This window comes from Homalodisca vitripennis, chromosome 4 (assembly GCF_021130785.1).
Source record: "Homalodisca vitripennis isolate AUS2020 chromosome 4, UT_GWSS_2.1, whole genome shotgun sequence".
NCBI lineage: Eukaryota > Metazoa > Arthropoda > Insecta > Hemiptera > Cicadellidae > Homalodisca > Homalodisca vitripennis.
In genome coordinates, this window is record NC_060210.1 from 159,376,883 (window position 1) to 159,401,068 (window position 24,186).

Here is a 24,186-nt window from a genome sequence, read left to right on the forward strand (position 1 = left end):
TTGGAGATTGCTTGCTGTAGTGTTGATCTTTTAGTAATGGTGTATACAGTCTTGTCTTGATTAGGGTTTTGGATTAGACTGTGTTTTGTGTTATTATTACTACCGTATTACTTATTCTTTCATCAGTTTGTGTTTTTCTTGTTGGTGTCAATATTCAATTGTAATGAGTATATAATTAGAGGTTATATGAGTGTTTCTACTCATCCTATAATCATTGTTTATAATTAGTCTCAGTTTTGCTTTACTTACATTTTACTGAACAAAAACATACCAAAAGACACTATTATATTGTAAAATATGAACAGGAATACTGATAACAAGAGAGAAGCAGATGCTCCAGCAGAGCTGGAAAGCCAGTTCATCTTAAGGTTACCTCCAGTAAGTTTAGGTTAAAGGCAGTTAGATGTTCAATTCCTATTACGTTTAAACGCATTAGGATTAAATCATGGCTGCAGTATAATAAGGGGCCACCAACCCAATTGAATGAGATATTCATGACCATCTAAAAATACTGAAATCAAAATGACTGACCAAATTACATAGGATAATAGATATTTCAAAAAACAATAGTTGTGCTGGTTTTAAATCCTACAAATAAATATACTAATGATAGCCTATACACAGAAGTATCTTTATTGATAAAATATTAAAAAAAAAAACATTTACTTACTCTTTACTATTTTCAAGGATAAAGGTGTCTGACTCCTTGTGAAGCAAGGAACACATGTACGTCATTGTTTTTGCTGCCATTAGTCAATAACTAGACACGATTTCACTTTGAATTAATTTCCAAACACGAATTTACTTTGAATTGATTTTAAAATCATATTATAGTGAAGATATACTTTTATATGTAGGCTAATAGAAATGTATTTGTTTCAGATTACATAAAATAGTTAAAATTTATTTAAACTCTGTTTGAGCAGCGTAGTACTTTAGACAATCAGCAACGATATTTTTCCTGGTACTGATGCTGTCCAAGGGTAGAGTACGATAAGTGGACTCAGCTTTTTATATTGAAATTTGCAAACGATATTACTTATTATATAACCATCAATATAATCAATCGATGCTAATTTATTATTTTGAACAAGTAACTTAAATAATCTATATCAACAGCTGTAAACACTTTAAGATACTGTACACATAATATTTGAATTTTAGATAAGTGACTGTGTATTATTAAAAATGGCAGTAAATTTTAGAAAATTATATGAAATTGCTTTAAAATATAATAAGACATGTTTTTAAAGGTGTTGGACTATTACCAAAAACTAATTATGTGAAATTTATGGGAAAGAAACAAATTTAATTCTGTGAGGAGCAAATATGGCTGTCATCAGATGCAAGAAAGAAGGGTAATTCTAAGCAATATATGGGTCAACCTCGATTTTTCTCATATTACAATATAATGTTCCAATAGTCAATTAGAAAAGGAAATGACTAGAATTTCTTGCCGGAAAGCAGTTATAGGGAGCAGGCAACTCGTATTACAGTGCTGGCCAAATTATTAGACTAAAGCAGATTTTTTTGTTTTTTCTTCTCAATTTTTACTAAAAACATTTTTAATTTCAGGTTGGTATATGTTAAAGTATATACCCTCATTTTTGTGTTACTTTAGAATAGTATTAGCAGAAAATTTGGTAATTTTATGTTGGCAGGTGGCAAAACTGCCTGTTTTGTTTATCATTTGCCTTTACAAATCTACCAGCTCCATAACCACAATCAGGTTACAGTTAATTTTTCATGTGGTTAACATGTTTTAGGTTCAGTAGATCTTTCTATTAGTGTGTTCTGTTATAATTAAAGTAAGTTTAAGGTCATTTGTGAGTGTATGAAACCACTTTTTTACTTCCTTATTGGCTATTTACAAAATTATTAGGAAATGGGTAAAAAGAGGACCTGTCATCAAGGAAAAGTGCTGTGGCCAAGGTTCTTTTGGAAGAACAACATTACACACAAATTGAAATAGCACACAGACTAAATATTTCACAGAAGTCAGTTAGTAGGATAAAGAAAACACTTGATATCGGTGGTATTTATAAATCCAGCCGTATCGGAAAATGTGGCCGGAAGAAAGCGTTAAGTCCAAGGATGGCCAGAAAGTTGAAAAACATGACACTAGTCAATAGAAACATGACCAGCAAGGTTCTTAGTGACCAGTTAAGAGATTATGGCACAAATGTTTCGCCCAGGACCATCAGAAGAACCTTGAATGGATAAGGTCTTCGAGCATGCAGGCCTACAAAAAACAAAAAAATAACACCGGCAATGGCTAAGAAGAGATTGGAATGGGCCAAAGGCAATCAGTTCAATGATGATGACTGGAACAAGGTACAGTACCCTCAGGATTTAGTAGTGATCCCTTTGACCCATTCCAATCTCTTCTTAGCAAAAAAAAGAGATGGTGTTATTTTTTGTTTTTTTTTTGTAGGCCTCCATGCCCGAAGACCTTGTTCATTCATGGTTTTTCTGATGGTCCTGGGCGAAGCATTTGTGCCATAATCTCTTAACTGGTCACTAAGAACCTTGCTGGTCATTTTTTTATTGACTAGTGTCATGTTTTTCAACTTTCTGGCCATCCTTGGACTTAACACTTTCTTCTGGCCACATTTTCCGATACAGCTGGATTTATAAATACCACTGATATTAAGTGTTTTCTTGATCCTACTAACTGACTTCTGTGAAATATTTAGTCAGTGTGCTATTTCAGTTTGTGTGTAATGTTGTTCTTCCAAAAGAACCTTGGCCACAGCACATTTCCTTGGTGAAAGGTCCGCCTTTTTACCCATTTCCTGATAATTTTATAAATAGCCAATAAGGAAGTAAAAAAGTGGTTTTATATACTCACAAATGACCTTAAAGTTACTTTATTAATAACAAAACACACTAACAGAAAGATCTACTGAACCTAAAACATGTTAACTACATGAAAAGTTAACTGTAACCTGATTTTGGTTATGGAGCTGGTAGATTTGTAAAGGCAGATGATAAACAAAACAGGCAGTGTTGCTACCCACCAACATAAAATTACCAAATTGTCTGCTCATACTATTCTAAAGTAACACAAGAATGAGGGTATATACTTTAACATATACCAACATGAAATTAAAAATTTATTTAGTAACAATTGAGAAGAAAAAACAAAAAAACATGCTTTAGTCTAATAATTTGGCCAGCACTGTACATTATAATGTTCCAATAGTCAATTAGAAAAGGAAATGACTAGAATTTCTTGCTGGAAAGCAGTTATAGGGAGCAGGCAACTGCAAGAATTACCTATTAGTGATCAGGGGCACTGACGTGATCTGGGCTTCAAATTTGGAACTACTCGAGTTAATTTTATTTCTAAAAGAGCAAGCAGCGCGAAGCGCTGCGCAGCGGGCAAGCATCGTGCGTGATCTTCGTCTATACTGAATTGATTCAGGCCAAAGGAATGACACAGATTACTTACGGAGATTTTGTATTGGGCGGATTATATTGGTTTACTTTGCTTTCCAGCATGTAATTATGTGTTTAAAATTGTTTTACATATATTACCTACATTATATTGTAATATGTAATAACAATTTATCAAAAATTTTTAATAAAAAAAAGGATCACGCACGATGCCTGCCCGCTGCGCAGCGCTTCGCGCTGCTTGCTCTTTTAGAAAATAAATTAACTCGAGTAGTTCCAAATTTGAAGCCCAGATCACGTCAGTGCCCCTGATCACTAATAGGTAACTCTAAGAATATATGACCGTCTGGCAGTTGCCTGCTCCCTATAACTGCTTTCCGGCAAGAAATTCTAGTCATTTCCTTCTCTAATTGACTATTGGAACAATATATTATAATATGAGAAAAATCGAGGTTGACCCATATATTGCTTAGAATTACCGAAAGAAGGTAATGGTGGACATAATTTTAGCAAAATTGCACTGAAGAATAGTTTTTTTGAAGGATCAAAGTTTGGACTGTGCAACGTTGTTAGCTTTACGTGTTCTTTTCCAGAAATCAAACTATGATTTTTTAAATATATTGAGTGTATTTTTGATTTACACAGTCCATCAAGATATATGATATTTGACTAGCTGTCGTTATGTAGGGAGGTTTGTTTTGTATGGATTGATGAACAGTTTAATAGGGAAAGAAGGCTTGGAGGTCCTGGAGTGATGGTGGGAATTGATGAATGCAAAATTGGTAAACGAAAATATAACAAAGGGAGTTTGGTTGAAGGAACCTGGATTTTAGGTTTAATTGAAATCATACCAGAAGGACAAAAACGTGATCGTAGATGTAGAATTGAGATTTGTCCTGAAAACTAACAGGATGCAAAAACCCTCATTCCTCTCGTATTGAAACATGTAAAGCCTGGAACAACCATAGTCACAGATATGTGGAAAGCATATTTTGGATTGAGTGACAGTGGTTTTTTCCATTTTACTGTTTATCATAGCAAAAACTTTTTAGACCCAGCAACTGGTGCCAACACCCAGACAGTTGAAAGCTCATGGTGAGCTGTAAAACGCAGTTTGAATAATGGAATACCAGCCTACCTTTTCGCAGATCTCTGTGAATATTTATATAGAAGAGAGGTATTATTTTCTGAAAGCAGTTAAAAATTTCTATCCAGGAGTATTTTTCTATTCCAAATGTTTATTATCATTTCATAATTATTTATGAGTTTTCCTATTTTTGGTTTCAATAATTTGTTTCATTGTTCTGGTTAATTTATTATTAAAAGTAAAGTAAATTAAAGATGCCTTATTTTACCAAGCGAAGTTAGGGCTAAGAAGCCCTCTCTAACCTACTTGGGGACCAACTGCTTAAAGGTGACGTCTGAAGCTTTACTTATCCCATCAGGATAGAAGAGACTATCCCTGCCTATATTGTTCAGTCTCAATTTAAACTTTTATCGATGTTGAAGTCCATCCCGACACAGATATCCTGCAAATGAACACACCTCAACCCCAAATATGAACATGGGAGCCTTGGTTTTCTTCACTTTATCAATCGAGTCAATAGTAACAAAAATCTAGCTTTTAGCCGGATCAAATGCATATTGTGCCATCACTGCATGCTTCTTCCTGACCCAGAATTTTATGACGGCCTCATTATGATTAAACACATAAGGGATGATCAGCAACAAAAGCCATAGAATTTACCTGCAGGTTCTCAGTCTCAAAGCATCTTATATGAGACGTTCTTTAATTAAAACAACATTTAAATAAAGCAGAATGGATTTAGTTAAAAATTAAGTTCAATTATTCTTCTAATGTCATATGTCCCCATCATATTTAATAACGTACATGAAAATAACTACTATTTAATCATTACACAATGATCTACACAATATATCTGTGATTTTTTTCTACCATTTTAAACGGCTACAGTCTAGTGACATTGGCAAGAAAAATGGCGAAGAATATGCAAATATTGGCTCAAAATGTTTTTGTAAACATAGCAATGTTTTAATTGACTGCAAGAAAAGGAGCTAGCTCCTTAAATCCGAAGTATCCTGTTTATAGTGAGAAGATGAAAACTAGAATTAAAGGTGGAAATCAAATAGTGAATCCCTACAAAAAAAGTCAGAACAAACATGACATTGCAAAAAACGGACTTGAGAAGACTTTTTGCATATTCTAAATTTGGTATTATACCAAAAATATTTTATAATACACCGAAAATCATGTACTATTTTAGCTCAAATCAAATAAACTATGCATTTGAATTGATGAATGTAATTTGGATGGCATCATTACCTGCAGGAATACTGTTTTAGATTGGCTAAAGTAATCATAAGTACTACGCTGCTCAGAGTTTAAATAGAGTTTAGTTATTTTATTTAATCTGAAACAAATACATTTCTTTTACATATAAAAGTATAGCTTCATTATACTCGTAATACAATTTTAAAAACCTAAAATGTAATTCAGCTCAACACGATAGCACAAAATTAATTAAAAGTAAATTTGCGTTTGTTACATGTGTTGTTTTTAACTATTAATATTTACAGGAACCTGCCAAGGCACTACGTGAAGCTTTAAGGAGTGGTGTTACCAGTCTGAAAGACAGGCTGACAATTAAAATTGAAAATGATATGCGGTATGGTGAAGTCAGAGTTGATCACTGGCTCATGCATGCTAAGGTATGTTTAAGTATATGGTTGTGTTTGTATAAAACTAGCTGTTTCCCGCGGCTTCGCACGCGTCTCTTAAGCTTTGCCCGTATATTTCTTTGCCTTCAAATAGTGTTTGGCTATTTAATATACGTAACTGTGTCGTAATTGCAGTTTATAATGTGCAGGCGCTTTGATAACTTTTATATCTTGCAGTACAGCCTGGTGGTGAGTTACATCAATGGGCATTGCATATAAACTTCTACATAGAAAAATACAAATAAATACAAATTTTCATAGTGATCGGTCCAATAGTTTCTGAGTCTATAAAGGACAAACACACAAACATTCATTTTTATATATTATTATTGATCATTGGTGCAATCTGAATTTAAAATTAGGCAATGACGTCTTCTATGCAACCTGCATTACACTACTGATCAAGCACTTTACAATAAAAATTTTCTAAATTTTAAATGTAAACAAATGTTTCTGCCTCTTTGATGAACTTCAGCTGAAAGTATTAACAGCTGTTAAGTATCAGTTCGCTTTGTATTATGTGTCGTAGCGCAGTCTGTCGGATCCAATATAAAACACTCTAACATCAACAACAATTTATAATTGAAACATTAATTAAATAAACTATTTAAATTGGACCAAATTTACTCTAGTATGTATGCCTATGTTACTTCCAGGAACGTGTAGAATCACTGTACAAAATTTCACGATGTTTCGTGCATTGGTTTCAGAGTTATAACGGAACATACAATATACATTCGCATTTAGATATGTATATTATTAGTTTTAATTAAATAGAAACACAGATTACTCTGTTTATTATATAAATAAAACATTTTCAAGTTTCCTGTAAATTGTAAGTGTTTGAAGAATCAATGGCTTGTAAATTATGACAGATCTGTAATATAGCACAACATGAAAAGTTTCAGCAATGGGAAACTTTGAAGTGGAGAAGAGATAAAAAAAATATATCTTATAAGTACATGTAGTACAAATGCAAATCATTACTTTTCTTCATATAGTACTGTTATATAAGCTAGAATCAAAAATTTCTTAGAATAGGTTTATTTATATTTATTGAAATACCTTGAAATCTATTTTCCCTCAAAATACACTCCTACTGCAAAGACACACTTGTACCAACATTCATCCAGCTCTTCATAACACTTTTAGAAATCATTTTATGAAAGTTCTTAATTTGTTTTCATTGCCATAATTTCCTTGACAGCTTCAGTATCTGCAAATTGTTTCTCCTTCAATGATCAGGTTTTCAACTGCAGAACCAGGAAGAAATTGACTAGTGTCAGGTCAGGCGAATAGTAGCACTATTCATAGCTAGATAATTATGTACTAACAAAGACTAACTTGCAGAGGTGTTGTCAATAAAACCAACTTTACCCCCAAAAGCCATTCCCCCTGATGGCATCTCTTAAGCGCCTATTTACTCATACCTGAAGACATGAGATGGATTGTATTAAAAAAACTAAATTAACATAAAAATAGCACTTAAAATAATAAAAAAAATTCTGATAATTTTAATTGTTTCAAAACTATGTAAGTTACAATATTTAATTATATAATGAGTTTGAAAAACTTGTTCTTCACAGTGAAAACATGAATAGATGAAACGTAAGTTTTAACCCGTCACGGATCGTATTGTTTTGGCGTGCGGGCACGAATTAATTTACGGTCAGCGGGCGGCCGAACGAACAGCAATGGTGCGCCACATTGTATCGCTCGCTATTGTATAGTCACTTCATATCTACGTTGAACTGGATTCCGGTTTATACAAATATCTCAATCTATATTCTTAAAAACAAAATAATTAAATAAAATATATATTTATATATTCATATAAATCATATGAATGATTTTTCAACTTCGACATACAACTGCGATCTGTAGGATATTTATAAAACTTTTGAAAACTCAATGTAGACCGTTGTTAAACACTCTTAGTTGACAAGTGAAGACGGTCGCCCAATCTATCAGTCATTAATAGAACTATTTGGAGGGAAACTTAAAAGCAGACCGCTTTTGCGACCTGAGCTCGTCAGGCCCGGTCGCTACGTGAAGATGGGTTAACCAGAAATCAGAAATTTATTGTTATGTAACGTTACATAAATGTAGTAGATAAAATCTACAATGAACAGGTGACTCGTCAATATAGTTTAAAATATACTAATCCAATAATTAAAAAAAGTTATAAACATAATTAACAATTCATTGATAAATAATCAATATTAATCGCACAAACAGTGATCCAGTAAGTATATAAAACATTAAACTCTAATGATACAGGTACAGATTATAATTCATATTAAAATTAAATAAAGATAAATGTAGCTATTATTGCACTAAAATAATTTACAAAACATAAAACACATTTAAAAATAATTATTAACTTAACCATCACTTGAAGTTGTTTGAGGAGCAGCATTTTATTCAGCCCTTTGTTGGCTATGTAATTGAGATAGTACTGTAGCTTACGAGTATGATTATAGATATAAGGTATATTTTTAATTTGAAAATTTCAGTAAACACCTTGATTGTAAGAATTGTAATTTATTTCTTACTTTATCACAATTTTATCACTTTACATGAGTAATTTAGGGTATTGCCAAGTTTTATTGATGCAATGAAACCAATTATTCAATTTTAGGTAAAAATTCAGATTCTTGAATTTGGTTTTTTAGAATTGTTTGACTGTACTATTAGTATATATTGCTTCTGCAGTAAATATTTATATTAATATCTGTTAAAATAGAATCTTTAACATTTATTTTTAAGAAAGAAAGCTTTGTCCAGTACAATATCAGAAGTTTAAACAATACTACTTAATTATTATTTTAACCCAATGTTATGACCAATTTGGCATTTGACATTGTTATGTAGATGTAATTCATCAATCAGGGTTATGTGCCTTTCTCTCACACCTGTGATTCTTCATCTTTGTAACAGAATTAGTGGGATCTGTAACTGCTCAATTACTATACTCAAATACAATCGAATGTTTAAATTTGAGATTTTATATATATATATATATAACTATGTTACGATGTTACGATGTTGAAAGATCTGTCATCCTCTGAGGAGGAGTGCAAGGCACATAACATTGACAATATACGTAATAATAAATTGAGTTAGTTACAGTAATTTCCTTTTTGTCTTCTTCGCAATAAAGGAATAAAAATTTCATTAATGTAATTATGCTGCATAATTGTTCTTTATGAAATACTAAATGAAATAGAATCAGACAGATAATTATATGGTTGTATTATAATTTAGATACAATATTTTGATGTATTATTTTTTACAGGTTTTAGACCTTCCCACAATAATAGAATCACTTAAGACCATTGATAAGAAGAGCTTTTACAAAACTGCTGATATTTGTCAAGTAAGTATTTTTTTTTTTTTTTTTAGTTTAAAATGCTGTGTGCTACTTTTGAGTTCAAAATTATGTATAAAAAGGCTGAGGTGAATTGAATTCTTTTAGGATTGAATTTGATGTGATTGAAACAGTTCTGGAGAGGATTGCCACAAGACTATAGCCACCATCAAATTAAGTTCTTCCTTAAACCAAAATTTTTTACTATCGCAATTGAATTAAGCTTTTATGTTTTAAAAATGTAATTAATTAATAAAATATTGACAATTTAATATTGGTTATTTAATACCCTCACTGCTAATGTACACTGAGGGAGACAGGCTGCTCTTAATCTGGCTCTGCACCATAAGGCTCTACTGCAGTTAATGTGTTTTACAAAAACCAGGATAGCAAAAGTATTAAATAACTGATGCAGCATTTGGACCAGGATTTGAGATCTTAATTATTATGATCAGTATTACATAAGCTATGTTCAATCTGAAACAAGGTAGAAGTGTGCCAGACCACATTTCATATGTTCAGACTTGACTGAAGTTGAATACAAAATCGTATATAGCTCTCTTTGTTCTTGAGGTGTCCTGTGGACAGACCGAGAAGCAAACAGAAAATAAATTTTTGCAGCCTCCAGGCAGACAGAAGAAACTATTTACCATCTTACTGAGTGAGATTTCATTGACACTTACCCAAATCCCGTAGATAGACATACAACATAATCAAACTAATGTTTGTTTGTGTAAAAATGAAGTTTCATGCAAAACTTCAAGTCTATATCTTTTGATATTCAGTGAAAAACATGTAATAAATTACTTAAAAATTAAGGAAAACTAAGTGAGAGTTCTGTTACTGTGAATTGGCGATCTCCTTTAATCTTCTCATAGAAATAATTTAATCGGTTACAATTCTTGGCTGTCCACTTTGTTCGTCATCATGCACATTAGTTCGTTCGGCCATTTAAAAATCTAATGCTCTACTGATGCCCTCCACCTTCAGTAATCATAAATCTTATTGTTCCCATAAACTTCACAGAGTTGCCAAGAAATTTTAGCAAACAAAAACACGTATTACCAACCGCACTTCACAACTCGTGGGATTTTCAGTTGCATCACACATTTTAAACTGCTATTTTAAAACAACAAGGAGTGACAGTAACCTCTCACTAGCATGGCTGAATATCAACTGAACGGAGAAACGTCCTAACATCAAAATAGCCGTGATGGCCCCTAGTGGCTACAGAGCGTAATGTAATCTACTTTCTGGATAGCCCTCGTATATATTTTAGAAAATCTAACAAATTATAAATTATATTATTGTATTGGAATTTTAGTACATAAATTATTATGTTAAGAACTATTCAGTAAAATAATATAATTTTCCAGATAGTAATATGCAAGGAAGAAGATGATCATACAACAACTGATGATGAATCTCCAGCTAAACAAAAGAAAAAGGACCCAAATAAAGTTGAAAAAAAATTTCTTTGGCCACATGGTATCACACCACCACTAAAAAATGTGAGAAAGCGCCGTTTTAGAAAGACTCTAAAGAAAAAGTATGTTGAAGCTCCTGAGATAGAGAAAGAGGTAGTTTTTTTTATTATCTTTAGAAACCTTCTTAACTTAATAGTAATTCATTGTTTTAGCCCTTACTTTGAAGATAATGGATATTATACTAAGTGCTAAAATTATTTACCATGTGTTTCATAATAATGATGTTAGTGTCTGATGTTGAAGGTCTAAATAAATTTTTATACTGGCTGTTGTGTATCTTGAAATAACAGAATTCAGTTCAAAATGATTTCAAACTTTAAATTACTGCTTGACTTTTGTTCTTCTTTGTAACATCAGTTGTCCTCTGTAACTTTGATCTCTCTTTTTTGTAATTGATTTATTAGGAACAATGTAGCTAGTTCGTCCCGTAGACGATTTTCTGTCATTAAAATTGCATTTAGTGTCTCGTGTATTGCTTTATGATTCCACTTTTTCAGATAATGTCTAAGGAAACCAAATTCAATACCTTACATATTTCCAATTAAGTAGGCCTATATCCAGAATAGGTAAAATCCAAAATATATTAAATTGGTTTGCCTTGTTGCCATGATGGTACTTTTTTGCGCTTTCACTTTATAAAATTGTAAACAAATTGAAAATACTGGTTACATTAATTAAACATATGGTTGTGCTGTTATAATACAATTTGTACACTGAATGATTACATTTAACAGTCTCTTTCATATTATGCAACTTTAAAGACCAAGATGGGATTTTTTGCTGCTTTAAAACCAGTGGGACGTAGCCTGGAGGGATTTTCAAAATATAAATAACCCTATATTCATTCCAGGAACCGTAAGAATGTCTATATAAAATTTTAGTACAATCAGTTTGTGCATGAAAGCAAAACAAACAAACTAAGGTACTTTCGCATTTATAATATTATTAGAATTTGGTTTATTTAGAAAATGTCTAGGATCTATATAATTTATTGTTTTTAATATAAGTGATATGTTGCATTTAAAGACACAGCCACACTTGGGTCAATGAGTAGTTCCAAATCAATACATAAAAATCCCATTTTTAGTAGTAATGAAGATGAAGAGAAACTACAACTTTTAATATTCTAAATGGCTTTGTTTTGCAGGTAAAACGTCTACTTAGGGGAGACAATGAAGCAGTAAATGTGAGATGGGAGGTTATCAATGAGGAGGATGAGAAGAAGGCAAATGCAGGAGGCACCACAGTGAAGGAGGAACCGCTGGCTCATGGGGTGGCTAACAACCCAGATACTTCCCTCAGCAACCAGCATAGTGTGGATGTTGGTCAGTATTTTCATTAAAGTACTTTTACTTTTTATTTAAAAATGATTGTAAAATATTTTTTGTAAAATATATCAATTTATACTTATTCAGAAATGTTAATCCTCTTGGGATAAAAACCTGGGGATTGACTTTCTATTCCTTATAGTCAAAAGTTACATTTACTACCTGGTTAAAATATCATCATTAAATTTGTTGGATTTTTTTTCTTCAAATTTTCCAAAATATCTGTGTTTTTTAGTGATGTGTTGAAGCCAAAAGAATCAATTCAAAAGATTCAACAGCTGAATCTGCAGAGATTTGCATTTTTGCTCCATTTATCAGTTGGCAGTATGCAAATTACCATTCACAAACACGATTTTTGTTGTACTTTATGGATGAAAAAGTATAGGTACATAACCTAATTAACACATTATCGTAGTTTTTATAGTAATATTTAGCTTGCAGTTAGAATAATCTATATTTATGTTCACGCATTGCGGTGTGTCCGTTGTGTTCATGCGCACCAATGTTTTTTACAGCCAATAATTTGTGTAGTTGTATAACTAGTTTCTCCATAAAATGTATACATATCCTCAGAATCTGTATATAGAATAAAATAATGAACTTGTTTGTATTGAACGTGTGCCCCATATAGTGCTAGCCTATATCAAATAACACATAAGAAAATCATTAAACAATTTCAATATGTATATAATAAGTCATTATTATTGACTTATAAACAATATCACTTTGAAGATCACACCTCTACTATATATTTTATGAATTGTTAATGATAATGTTCTTATTTAAGTTCTCATTGTTATATTTCGTTATGATCTCCAACTGGAGGCTAAGTGTATTCCATTCTGAAGCAGGGAGTATGGAATAGATTAGTTGTGACAAGAAGAAACTCATATCTCTTAGTACAGAGAAATGATCTTCTAATGTTCATTACTTACCTTACAAATATTCTTCTTCTTCTATGAGGTGGCCTACTGTCATGCACTTAAGCCTCAAGGTGCTTCCGCACCCCGGAAGCACACCATTAGGCCTACCAGTCTATGATTTCAGCAGTTCCACAAACCGCCGAACACAACCTATCAGGTCCTCCTGGGGAAATTCACCACCCTTGTCCAAACTACCAAAGATGGCATACCGCTCCCTTGCTATTGAATGTCAATCAAAGAGCAAGTCTTCAGCAGTTTCATCCTGCTCATCACACATTCTACAGAGCGGATCCTCCTAAAGGATGCCGACTCTGTGAAGATGCTTCCTCAGGTGACCATGTCCCATGATCAGACCTATAACTCAGATCTATAACCTGAGAACACATTGATCTATTTAGTGAGAGAAGGTCAGACACCACTCTGGAGGAAGGTAACTGTATTACCATTCTGCTCATTCTCATGCCCGGATGCAATTTCCACCTTCTGTCATGTTCAGCGTGAACCCATTTCAAGACAGCCCCAAAGGATTACCGCAGAACAGTTGAGAGCCTGTCATAATTGACGCTGAGCCCTGGTTGGCCAAGGCATCAGCTCTTTCGTTCCCAGGGATCCCCTTATGACCAGGAACCCAACAAACAGTCACATTGTTGATTCTGGCAAGGGAAGAAACGAAACATTAAAGATGTTAGGGAACATTCATTGTTTTAGTTCTGATTCAAGATAACCTCCTTTTTGGAAGCAAATTTTTATATGTATCACTGTAACTCTGAACTCTTTATGCACAAGACAAAACATTTAATCTAATATATTGCTTTAACTGTGCTATTTACTTCCAGCTGAACATGATATATTTGGAGAAGCAGTCAGTGACTCTGAAGATGAAGATCAGAACATTAACATTTTGGAACTAGAAGAAGAAAATAGTCGGCTTACTGCTGACGACAGTCGCATGTCTGATTCAGCTTCTTTACATGTAAGTTGTTTTAATATGGAACATTTTGGCTGTGCAAATGGTTTCATTATGATCCAAATTACTTGTTTATAACTTTTAATCCAAAATGCTAAAATCAATAGTTATTAAAGTTTAATAAGTATTTAAGTACATACTTGTAGACCAAGCCTTCAATCTGTTATTCCATGTGCTTGAGTAAAATATCTATCCACCATGGTTGGAATTTAATTAATACAAAATTTTCTTAACCCATATACTGTTGACTGGATAGTCCATTTGTTAAGCCATGTTCTCTGGTTTTGCAAGAATATTTTATAAAATTCATAAAAAACTATGTACTACGATTCAACTAGGGATTGTCAACTATTGTTTCTTCTATTTTTTGTTAAAGTATATTTTTTGATGATAGTTGTTTGTTTCTGAAAATAGTAGGTTTAATTCTTTAATTTTTTGCTTTATTTAATGGGAGGGCTATACCCACAGAATGCATATATAATTCCTATCAAAAATTCCAAAATACATGAACTTTACTTAATTTTATGCAATTTTATAAAATCTACAGTTTGTAGGGTTTATTTTGTAAATATAAATTTTTATTTTTATGTTAATAAAACTCAAAGCATTTATTCTGAAAAATTTCATCCTATTAATACTTAATAACGAAACAATAATATATTTTTAAATGCTCTCTTATATCACAAGTTGGATCTAAACATTGCCTCACTTCAAATAATGTGCTAAATATAATTACTGATAATTTTCTATATATCGAATAAGTATCATGTGCTAAAACAGTTACATTGCATAACTAGTCCAGATGAATAAAACAATACTTATTTTCTACACTAATGTGTACTATCCAAATACTTTCCAACACTTCTATAAACCATTTGATTAAATAATACTGCAAATATTAAAGTTGATTTACAAGTAGAATGTAAACAAACAACCTATCGACATAACCAATATTTATCTGAAAAATGTATTGAATCATTCTTTGTTGAGCATTATTACTGTTGATCTTAATATTCTAATTGATAGATAAATTCAGCCATAATCCAATGCCTTCCTCACTTTCATTGACAAAATTATTGTTGCTATATCAATTTGCCATTTCACAGTGACATGTGTACATCACAGTAGTCACGGTTCACAATGCTCATCAGTCTTTGAGAAGATAGAACATCATGGGTGTACAATTCTTTTGGGTTAAACTAATGCAGTTAAAAACTGTTTGATCTTTATAAATTTATCATAACTCCCATCATATCTACAGTCCAACATCCTATTGTAGAGTTAGCAAGTAATGTTAAAAGCTATTTTTTATGCTATAACATTTAAGTTAGTTACTATTAAATTTATTAATTAATGCTGATACTTTTAACATTTTAATAATTATTTTGGACTTGTTGTAGGGAACACAATCATCAGATCAACAACAGAACTCGCATACAAACAGCCTAGTCACTGAATTCAGTAAAGAAATGTTTAGTCCTCAAGACATGAAAGTTGAAGAGTCTGAAGGAGCTGCAGAGAACATAAGTTATGGCTACGATGTGTTTAAGGCAGAGTTGAACAGTCCAGGTCAACAATACTCTTCACCAACACACCAAATGTCAACTGGTGAGTTTCTTACTTCTCCTTACAAGTGTTAACCCTTCAACGCGTTATTTTTTTTTCATGGTCATACCCCCTCCTGCGTTGATTTTTCTGGCGGTTTTTTAGAGATTTTGTGTTTTATAAATAATATAAGCAAATTACCCAAGTTTATAATTATTTTGTTGTTATTATGTTGTTAGTGTTTAGAATTAGCCAAATTAAACAAAATTAACCTACTTTAGGTTAGTTTATTAACTTTACAATGATTCAAAAACCAGGTAAGCCTAGGCCTACATTTAGGTATGCATCACCTCCTCCTCTTTCAACAACATTGAACTCATTTTGTATTACAATGTTTTCACCTAGCCTATTTTCAATATCATCATTACTATTTTGTCCTAAGTCTAATACTTCAAACTCAGCTTGAGCAAAGTCATTGTCATATCCATCGTCGAAATCTTCATCTGATTCAAGGTTCAAAAGTCTGTCAATTTTACTGTCTCTTTCCACTAGGTGTCCTTCAAGATTACTCATTTTCGATTGATTTTAAAATATTTTACAAAACCGATAACAGTTTTAAAATAAATTCCCTAAAACATGCAAAAATATTTCCCTAAAAGCTAGCTAACCTACAAAACATTCCCGACTCATGTTTGTAAAACACAACAAATTGTTCCTGTCAAAACGGGATTTCCTTCTTCAAAACCATATAGTTAGCTTGTAAAACTAATACTAAGCATAACTAATAATAATAACTAAACAAAGGAACATAAAACACACAAAAATATGTCAGTAGAACATAACCATCACACTAACAATGACTGTAAACAACAACAAACGTAAGCCGACAAACGATCGGGTGCACGGCAATGACGTCGTCTTGAATGCAGCTGATTTCTCAGATATTTTTTCTAAAGATCGATTTTTCGAGATATCGACTCAATTAATCGAAAGTTTGAATCTTCTACTTTCGATTGGTATACATTTTTCATTGAAAACATTCGATAGTTGTCTGTTACAGCTACAAAAATAACCGACTACTCCATGACGTACTCAGTACGGCAAAACGCGATCTCAAGTGAAAGTGTCATGACGTACCTAGTACGGCAAAACACGTTGAAGGGTTAAGGAACATTCTTTCCAACAATAATACTCTCACACAGTGTTCAAAAAATGTCATCATTAGAACTGTTGGAACTTCAATCGGATTCTTTTCCATCAGAAAACAAGTATTCAATATCGTCTTCCATTAGACTACAGTTACATATACACAATGGCAATACACTAAACACAACAGAGAAAATGAAGCAAGATGGTGATTCAGGAATGATATGTGCTAAAAAGAAACAGTGGAATTGGCATTACATGTGATAAACAACACAACCTCCCTCACCCATTACTGGGCTTACACTGAGACAATTAGTCAAGGTGGAACGGGGAACTAGATATAATGTGTTAAGTAATTACAATATTCACATTAAAAAACGTATATAATTGTTACTAATGCCTTAATATGATTTATTTGTTGAATAGGTGAAATACGAGCTAGAATGGAAAATTTACAACAACAGCTGTCAGACTTGAAGGTCAGGAGGCATCAGCAAGAGCTTGAAATAGCAAATATTGAGAACTACGCTTTACGGCAGAGATTTCAAGACATTCTTGATAATTTACTGCAGGAGCAGCTTGATAAAGAACAGGAGGTAATATTTTTTTATTTAGTTAACCAAACCAAACAATCCATTTGATAAAATATTGTTTAATTGTACTGTTTATAAAATATTGTTTAAGTGTAAAATATTGTACTGTTTTTATTATCAGTACAGTAAAAGCTATTGCCATGGTATATCTAGCACTTACAATATCCAGTCTAATGACAAAAAATTAAACATTAAATTTGCAACTATAAGGTTTGTGATCAGGGAATGCCACATGGGGCAACTCAATCTCTTTCTCCTGCACATAAGTGAAAAGGTGTTTGGAGAGGGGTGAAAAAGGAATGGAGCTTTGTTTCCTCTTCCTACGACTTTTCCTGTGCTATTTTTAAAAAGTATGACCTTTCGGAACTGTCATCACTGTTGTTGTGAGCTATATTTTTTACTTTTCAAGATTAGAATTTTAAATATCATGTGTAAATGTGTATCATTGAATGTTTAAATTTTGTTCTAAAATGAAATTGTGTTTCCTTCTGAATTGTTTTAGTGCACATATATAACCATAAAAGTACAGTAATTTAGTCTTAAATTTGGAAAGAAATAACTGTTTGGTTTATCATGTATTTATAAAATTTAACCCTTTCCGCTCGGATGGGCAGCAGTGCTGACCAAATATGGCTTCTCGTAGGCTCGTATTATTTTAGCGTGTACTGTCCACTCAGATCGGATGGGCAGCGGTGCTGTCCACTATGGCGCCTGCGTGCACACAGCAGCCATGTCATTGTTGCGTCCCCACCAGCTCGGATTTATTTTCGCCGCGTCATTGATACTGTACCTTTTAAAAAGTTACATGGATTTAAAGGTCCAAAGGTAAATAATATTGTAGTCGAAAAGTATTACAATGGAAATGTTATATTTATATAAACTAACATGAGTTACAATGAGTATTAATAATATGACAGTAAATAATTATAACATGATAAAAAAATAAAATTTAACTGTTTATTATTGTTCGAATACAAATTTAACTGCAGGCTAGTTGTCATCTTGTTGTTAAAATATCTGAGATGAATGGTACTTTTCAAAACAAACACCAATGTGAAAACCGGGCTCATTTTCACAAGTTTTGCAATAAAACTTCGCCCTTTTCCTGGTGCCGCCTTGTGCTCTGCTGCTACACACGACGCAATTCTTCACTTTTCTACCTTCAAGAGGATATGGTAGATGAAGTTTCCCATTTAGACGGGAAATGTCTTGCAATTGGGATGGTCTTCTTTTTTTATTTTCATTCCTTACATCGCCAACAAGCTCTAATACCAGTAATTAATAATAATACCAGTAAAACCAGGTATTAATACTGATATATTTACACTTTTATTTACAGTTATATTTACACTGATATCTACAAAACTTCATTTAAACTAATATTTAATAAAATTGCACAATACTAAGAATAATAAACAATCCGTTCTAATAATGCGTGTAGGTTAACTCACTAGTGACAATGTGGTTAAAAGCGCACTAAAACGAAAGCCTAGAATGCAATATTGACCAGATGATCAATTTCCAAGCTTTGTAATGAAACAGCTGATTGATCTTAATGCGTTGTATTATAAAAAAATACGTCAGAATAAAAAAAAGAGTTTATAACTTGTGGTCAACTCTGCTGTCCATCCGAGCGCTAGTAGGATTATTCAACGGACAGCACAGCTGACCATCCGATCTCTGAGGACAGCGACTCTAAAAATATATGCGCGCGCTAGAGGAAATGGTGGTGGCCAACACTGCTGCCCATCCGATCTCTGTGGACATTCTAACATTACCGCTCCGAGCGGAAAGGGTTAATGGGAAACAGTTCCACCACAGTTTTCAATAAAACATGTGACATATAGGTAACGTATTTGCTATAAATATTACAATTATTCCAACTGGCTTTAAGTTGTCTGGCCTACATCAGTACCACATTAGGCTGAATACGTTTTACTGAACTTCACAATTTTAATTAATTTAAAAAAATGACTTGTATTTAAGGGCAGTCCGACCTCCATAAGAACATAATGTTAACTTGGGAAACCTATATCTCTGTAATGGTTATAGATAGAGTCCTGATTTTTATTTTACTTATTAAATAGCTTATAATCTAGGTCTTATCATGAGGTTTTTAAATTTGAAAAAAAAAATTAAAAAGTTATAATTTTTTTATAATTTATGTTTTTAACTAACTTTTTTATAAGTAAAAATGTTTACTGTGCCTCATTGACAAGAGATATTTATAAAATTCCCATGAGGGGAACTAGGCAATAGTAAGTAGAATACTGTATAAAAATTTGACTGGGGTAGGCCTAGTAGTTTTTGAGTTATAGGGCCCCAAAGTTAAAAAATAACAAGTTTCGGCAAATCAAGAAAAAGCAAGAAGGTAGCATATTTTGGACTCATACCTTGGTTTAATGATGGCCTGCACTGTAGGAAGGGTTGTCTGGATCCTCTGCTTCTTGATACAGATCCTCCAGCTTCCTTTTGGCTAAAGTCCTTGATTGCCTGATTTTTTTTTTCAATGTCGGTAGCCGCTTTATCTGCTTTGCGAATCCGCTGGGTGTCGAGACGTTTTAAAGCTAAACCGCATATTCAGTCCTGGTTCTAGCCCAATGTGCTCTAAAAACTTTCACTTTGGAGCTGTACCCATCATTGAATGATAGGACTGCCTCATAGACACCTAGCCTAAGAGCACCTAGTGTAACAAAGGTGCGTTTAGGGAGCCGAGCCCAAATGACATTATTCATAGACTCATTAGGATTTTGAGATTTTCCTTTGAGACATTTTTCTGAGTAGTTCTAGGCTGCACAAAGATTTAAAAATAGGTTTGATTGCTTTCATTAGAACAGGTGAGAGGTGAAAAATGCTGGCTGTGGTCATATTTAGTTTTTTCTTTGGCGGCTTTGTTATACTTACACCATGTGTCTTCGGTGTCTGGGCATAAAATATGTAAAGGCGTATCGTTAGTAGACTGAACATGACAGTACAACGCCCAAACTGCTCGCCTCATGGCTTCCACGCTGTGTGTATTCCTACGGATGGCTAGTCCATAGTATATTTGGATTTGTTGGATCGCCTTCCCTGTTAGCCTACCTTTTCCCACAAAGAGATTTTCCGTCAGAAAGCTTCAAGCCTTTATTTTTCATGATAAAGTCCCTTATTCTTGTCCCCCATCCTCTTCTGGACGTGTCCTACCACATTCCAACTTCTGAATGGACACATCTGGGCCATATGGTGCTTCTGCCACAACTGCTGCATAGCCATTGGAGTCACCATCTCCAAGGTACTCCACATAGCGAACACCGTATTTAGTCTCGGATCTTTTGAACATTGCAGTCGCACCTTCAGCTTCCATACCTCCACTGCTACCTACATAATTTGCCTTGCATATTTCTAAGTGTTGGTTGCTTGTTCTCTGAGGGCAGTTACAGTATTTTGACATTGAATAAATATCTATTACTTTACCCGTATCTGCTGAAGTAATTGTGACAACGCCATTTAGCGAGGTGTGGCCTCGCTTTTGCCAGCTTCCGTCAACCGCAACACATAAGTCATTAGAATTTCCATTTTCAATAACTGCTTCTGTCACTGCTCTCTTCATAGAGTTTTCACACACACTTTCTACATGGCTGGACAAAAACTGTTCATGTTGATTGAACTTGCTGGGCGGAGCGGGTAAATTCATCATGCCGCAAAGAGTTTGGGCAGCAGTATTAGCCCTTTCCTATTACACGCAAGCCGTTTATACTAACCTTAGGTTCAAGTCATAGTAGCATTGTGAACTTTTGCTTGGTGCCTCAATAGGCCTAGGCCTAATATCTGTTGCTTTGGGACAGTTGTCAAAAGCTTTTGTCATGCCACAGCTACAGGAGAGACGGAAATTTGTACTGCGAGCCCTGCTAATGGTTTTCGACTGAAATGATAGGTTTGCCATGACAAACCCTACACACTGCAACATCTTTCAAAACTGATTCTAGCTGTACAATGTTTACTATGTCATACTGTAAGTATCAGTTGAATTATCATAGCAGGCTAGGTTAGGGCTCAATTTCTCATTGGATGTGGAAACAAACTTTTGGGGTGTTCTAGGCCTATCACCTCTTCATTACCTGAAGTTACTACTGTTTTCTTGCTACGAACAACAGTCTTCTTCTTGTAACATAGTTTCTTAGTTCCTACTCTCTTCTTATTACCCATTTTAATCTACATTCAAATTACAATAAACTCCTTTACAAATAAAAACAACAGGGAAACTTGCAAATCACAAAACACAGTATTTCAAAACTTCACAATAACCTCCAACATAAAATAATAACAACAGATGACATCTGTCATATTGCTGACAGTGTGTGATATCAGCTAAAACCAGACTAAAGCAAAACAGTACCAAACCATAACAAAACCAATTAATATCTATTTTATAGATTGTTGTTTACTATAAGGAGTGGTGCTCAACGCCAAACAACAGTTGCAAGCCTTTATATATATATTTTTATATAAGGTTAATATTATAGTAATAAGGTATATTATATACCATTTTAAAGAGAAAATTCTAAAGAATATTAATAAATAAAAAACCAAAATTCCCCAAAAAAAATTTTTTTTTCATGTCAGACTGCCCTTAAGTATAGTATAAGTAAATATAATTGTATCTGTATACCTTTGTAGTGACAGTATAGTCAACTGCAACTGAAGTTAAACCTTTAAAGTTCATGATTGACTGCTTTATCAGACAGACTATAATCCATATAAATCCATTGTGTATAAGACAAAAAAATTATATATGTTTTGAGGCAGGATGGATTTTTCAGTGGACATTTCTTACTACTAAAAGTTTTTTGATAATTTACTCATTTATTTTATGTATTTTAGTTTATTTTACAAATTAGGAATTCACTATTTTACCTTATAATTATTGTGGAATTGGCATAAAGACAAGCCGTAAACCTTTATGCCTTCATATTGAAAAGTAAATAGTTTCGAAATACTAGGAATTTGCTTCTTATTCTCATTCTCTGACTTTATCAAACTTTTATGCTTGGTTAAGTAATGTAGGGAAAGTTGAGACCACTTGATTATTCTGCATGTTCTTTCGGGAAGTCGTGGCTGCTGAAGGACGTATTTTTCCGTACTACCACGTGTAGTGATAATTTAGGCATTCTTTCTTTCACTTTCATTATCATCACTATTGGTTGTTACAGAAATGTCCCATTCCAAGTGGGTCTAGAATCAAATTTATTCTCCTCTGATTACTCTAACGTTTGAAAACAGAGAGACCATTTTAAAATACTTACAGCAGAAGTGATAAACTAGAGCGTTGTACAGTTAATGGATATTTTTTTAGTTTTGGAGAGTTCCTGTTGAGCAGTTTGAATGATGTGAAGTATGTTCAGCTGTGAAGTCATGAAGGTCTGCTCTGTTGTGGAAGTATAATATCTAGGCCAATGACACCATTTTCTCTTTGTACCCAGATTGGGCAATTTCAGACTGCAATTCCACACAGAAGAGTTGATTGAATTAATTATAAGTAATGTTGTGAAAACCTTTGCCATTTTTTTATCACTCTTCTTTTTTCTTTATACTCTCCTTTTTTAAGCTTATCTGTTTATGTTGCTGCAATTATCGCGTTCATTCCCAAACATTTATATTCAAAATAAGACAAATTAAATTTATTCCTTGTGATAATAACCTTCTAAAAATTGGTTTAGAAAATTGGTTTAGAAAATTTAAGTTGTATTTGAAAGCTTAGAGAAGTTTGATGAGAACATATGGAAATTCTTTTATGCATGAAGATCTTTAGTTGTGCAATTAGTTACAAATAATTATGTAATTGTTTTCATCTTGTATATATATATATATATATATATATATATATATATATGCATAGTTTAAGTGGTTTTTTTTTTTGTTTCAGTACCAAGAGTTGTCCTCACTACTGCAAATGAGTTAAGAGGTGTTGATGTAGAATTGAGATATACAACACTATTGGGAGAATTTACCTGAGCGAAGAGTAATTGAATATGATTAAATAACTAGTTCAAGTTCATGACTTATATACCATATATTTAAGAAATGTTCAGTGTAACTTCCAACTTCATAAGTGTATTCTAGTTACAAAATCAGTTGATTACCAACTAAGTTGATGGTTTTTGGTTATATACAATCTCTTAATAATGTCTCTTTATAATGAATATATTTTGTTTGGTTTTGTATAAAACTATTTATAGATTTCAGTGTTTTATTTTACCAGTCTCAATATCAATGAATGTATGGTTTGTTAATTGAATATAGCAGTAGGAGTGATCTACTTAGAAAAAATTATTGTGAATTCCACTTTATTACATATGAAAGTGACTAATTCATGTCTGTGAAACCCTGTTAGTAGTTATATTTTGCAGTCAGGGTGTGAACATATTTTTTATCCTACCAAACATTATTAGAGCTATAATAGTAGTTCAAACACAACATTGATTTTGTTTGCAAGGACAAAATTTGAATATGTGTCATATTTGTATTTGAAAATTTTTATAAATCATAAATTTAAATTTTTCAACAGGCTCATATTGCAAAGAGGATTCTTTGAGAAAATGTTGTTTTATGTTCGTTATTATGTTTTTTTTCGTATTTTTCAGTATCTCCTAAGATTACAAGGTGTTGACCAGTAAAACTTTAAAAGGAATAAATACCAGTTTTTCATTATT

General features: G+C 32.8%; 1 protein-coding gene across 1 annotated transcript; it reads left to right on the plus strand.

Annotated features, from left to right (window-relative positions):
* LOC124360440 (transcription initiation factor TFIID subunit 7) lies at positions 1-23,713 on the plus strand. The gene is made up of 9 exons (XM_046814077.1): positions 1-378; positions 5,998-6,129; positions 9,437-9,517; positions 10,885-11,088; positions 12,143-12,320; positions 14,083-14,219; positions 15,614-15,821; positions 17,331-17,500; positions 23,400-23,713. The coding sequence occupies exons 1-9, from the start codon at positions 298-300 to the stop codon at positions 23,433-23,435; spliced, it is 1,227 nt and encodes a 408-aa protein (XP_046670033.1). The 5' UTR covers positions 1-297; the 3' UTR covers positions 23,436-23,713.
* The last annotated feature ends 473 nt before the right edge of the window (positions 23,714-24,186 follow it).

Excerpts from the sequence above, each read along its gene's own strand:
- LOC124360440 (XM_046814077.1), top strand. The coding sequence starts at position 298 with ATGAACAGGAATACTGATAACAAGAGAGAAGCAGATGCTCCAGCAGAG. Across the intron at positions 6,130-9,436 it reads ACTGGCTCATGCATGCTAAG|GTTTTAGACCTTCCCACAAT; the intron begins GTATGTTTAAGT and ends TATTTTTTACAG. Across the intron at positions 11,089-12,142 it reads CTCCTGAGATAGAGAAAGAG|GTAAAACGTCTACTTAGGGG; the intron begins GTAGTTTTTTTT and ends TTTGTTTTGCAG.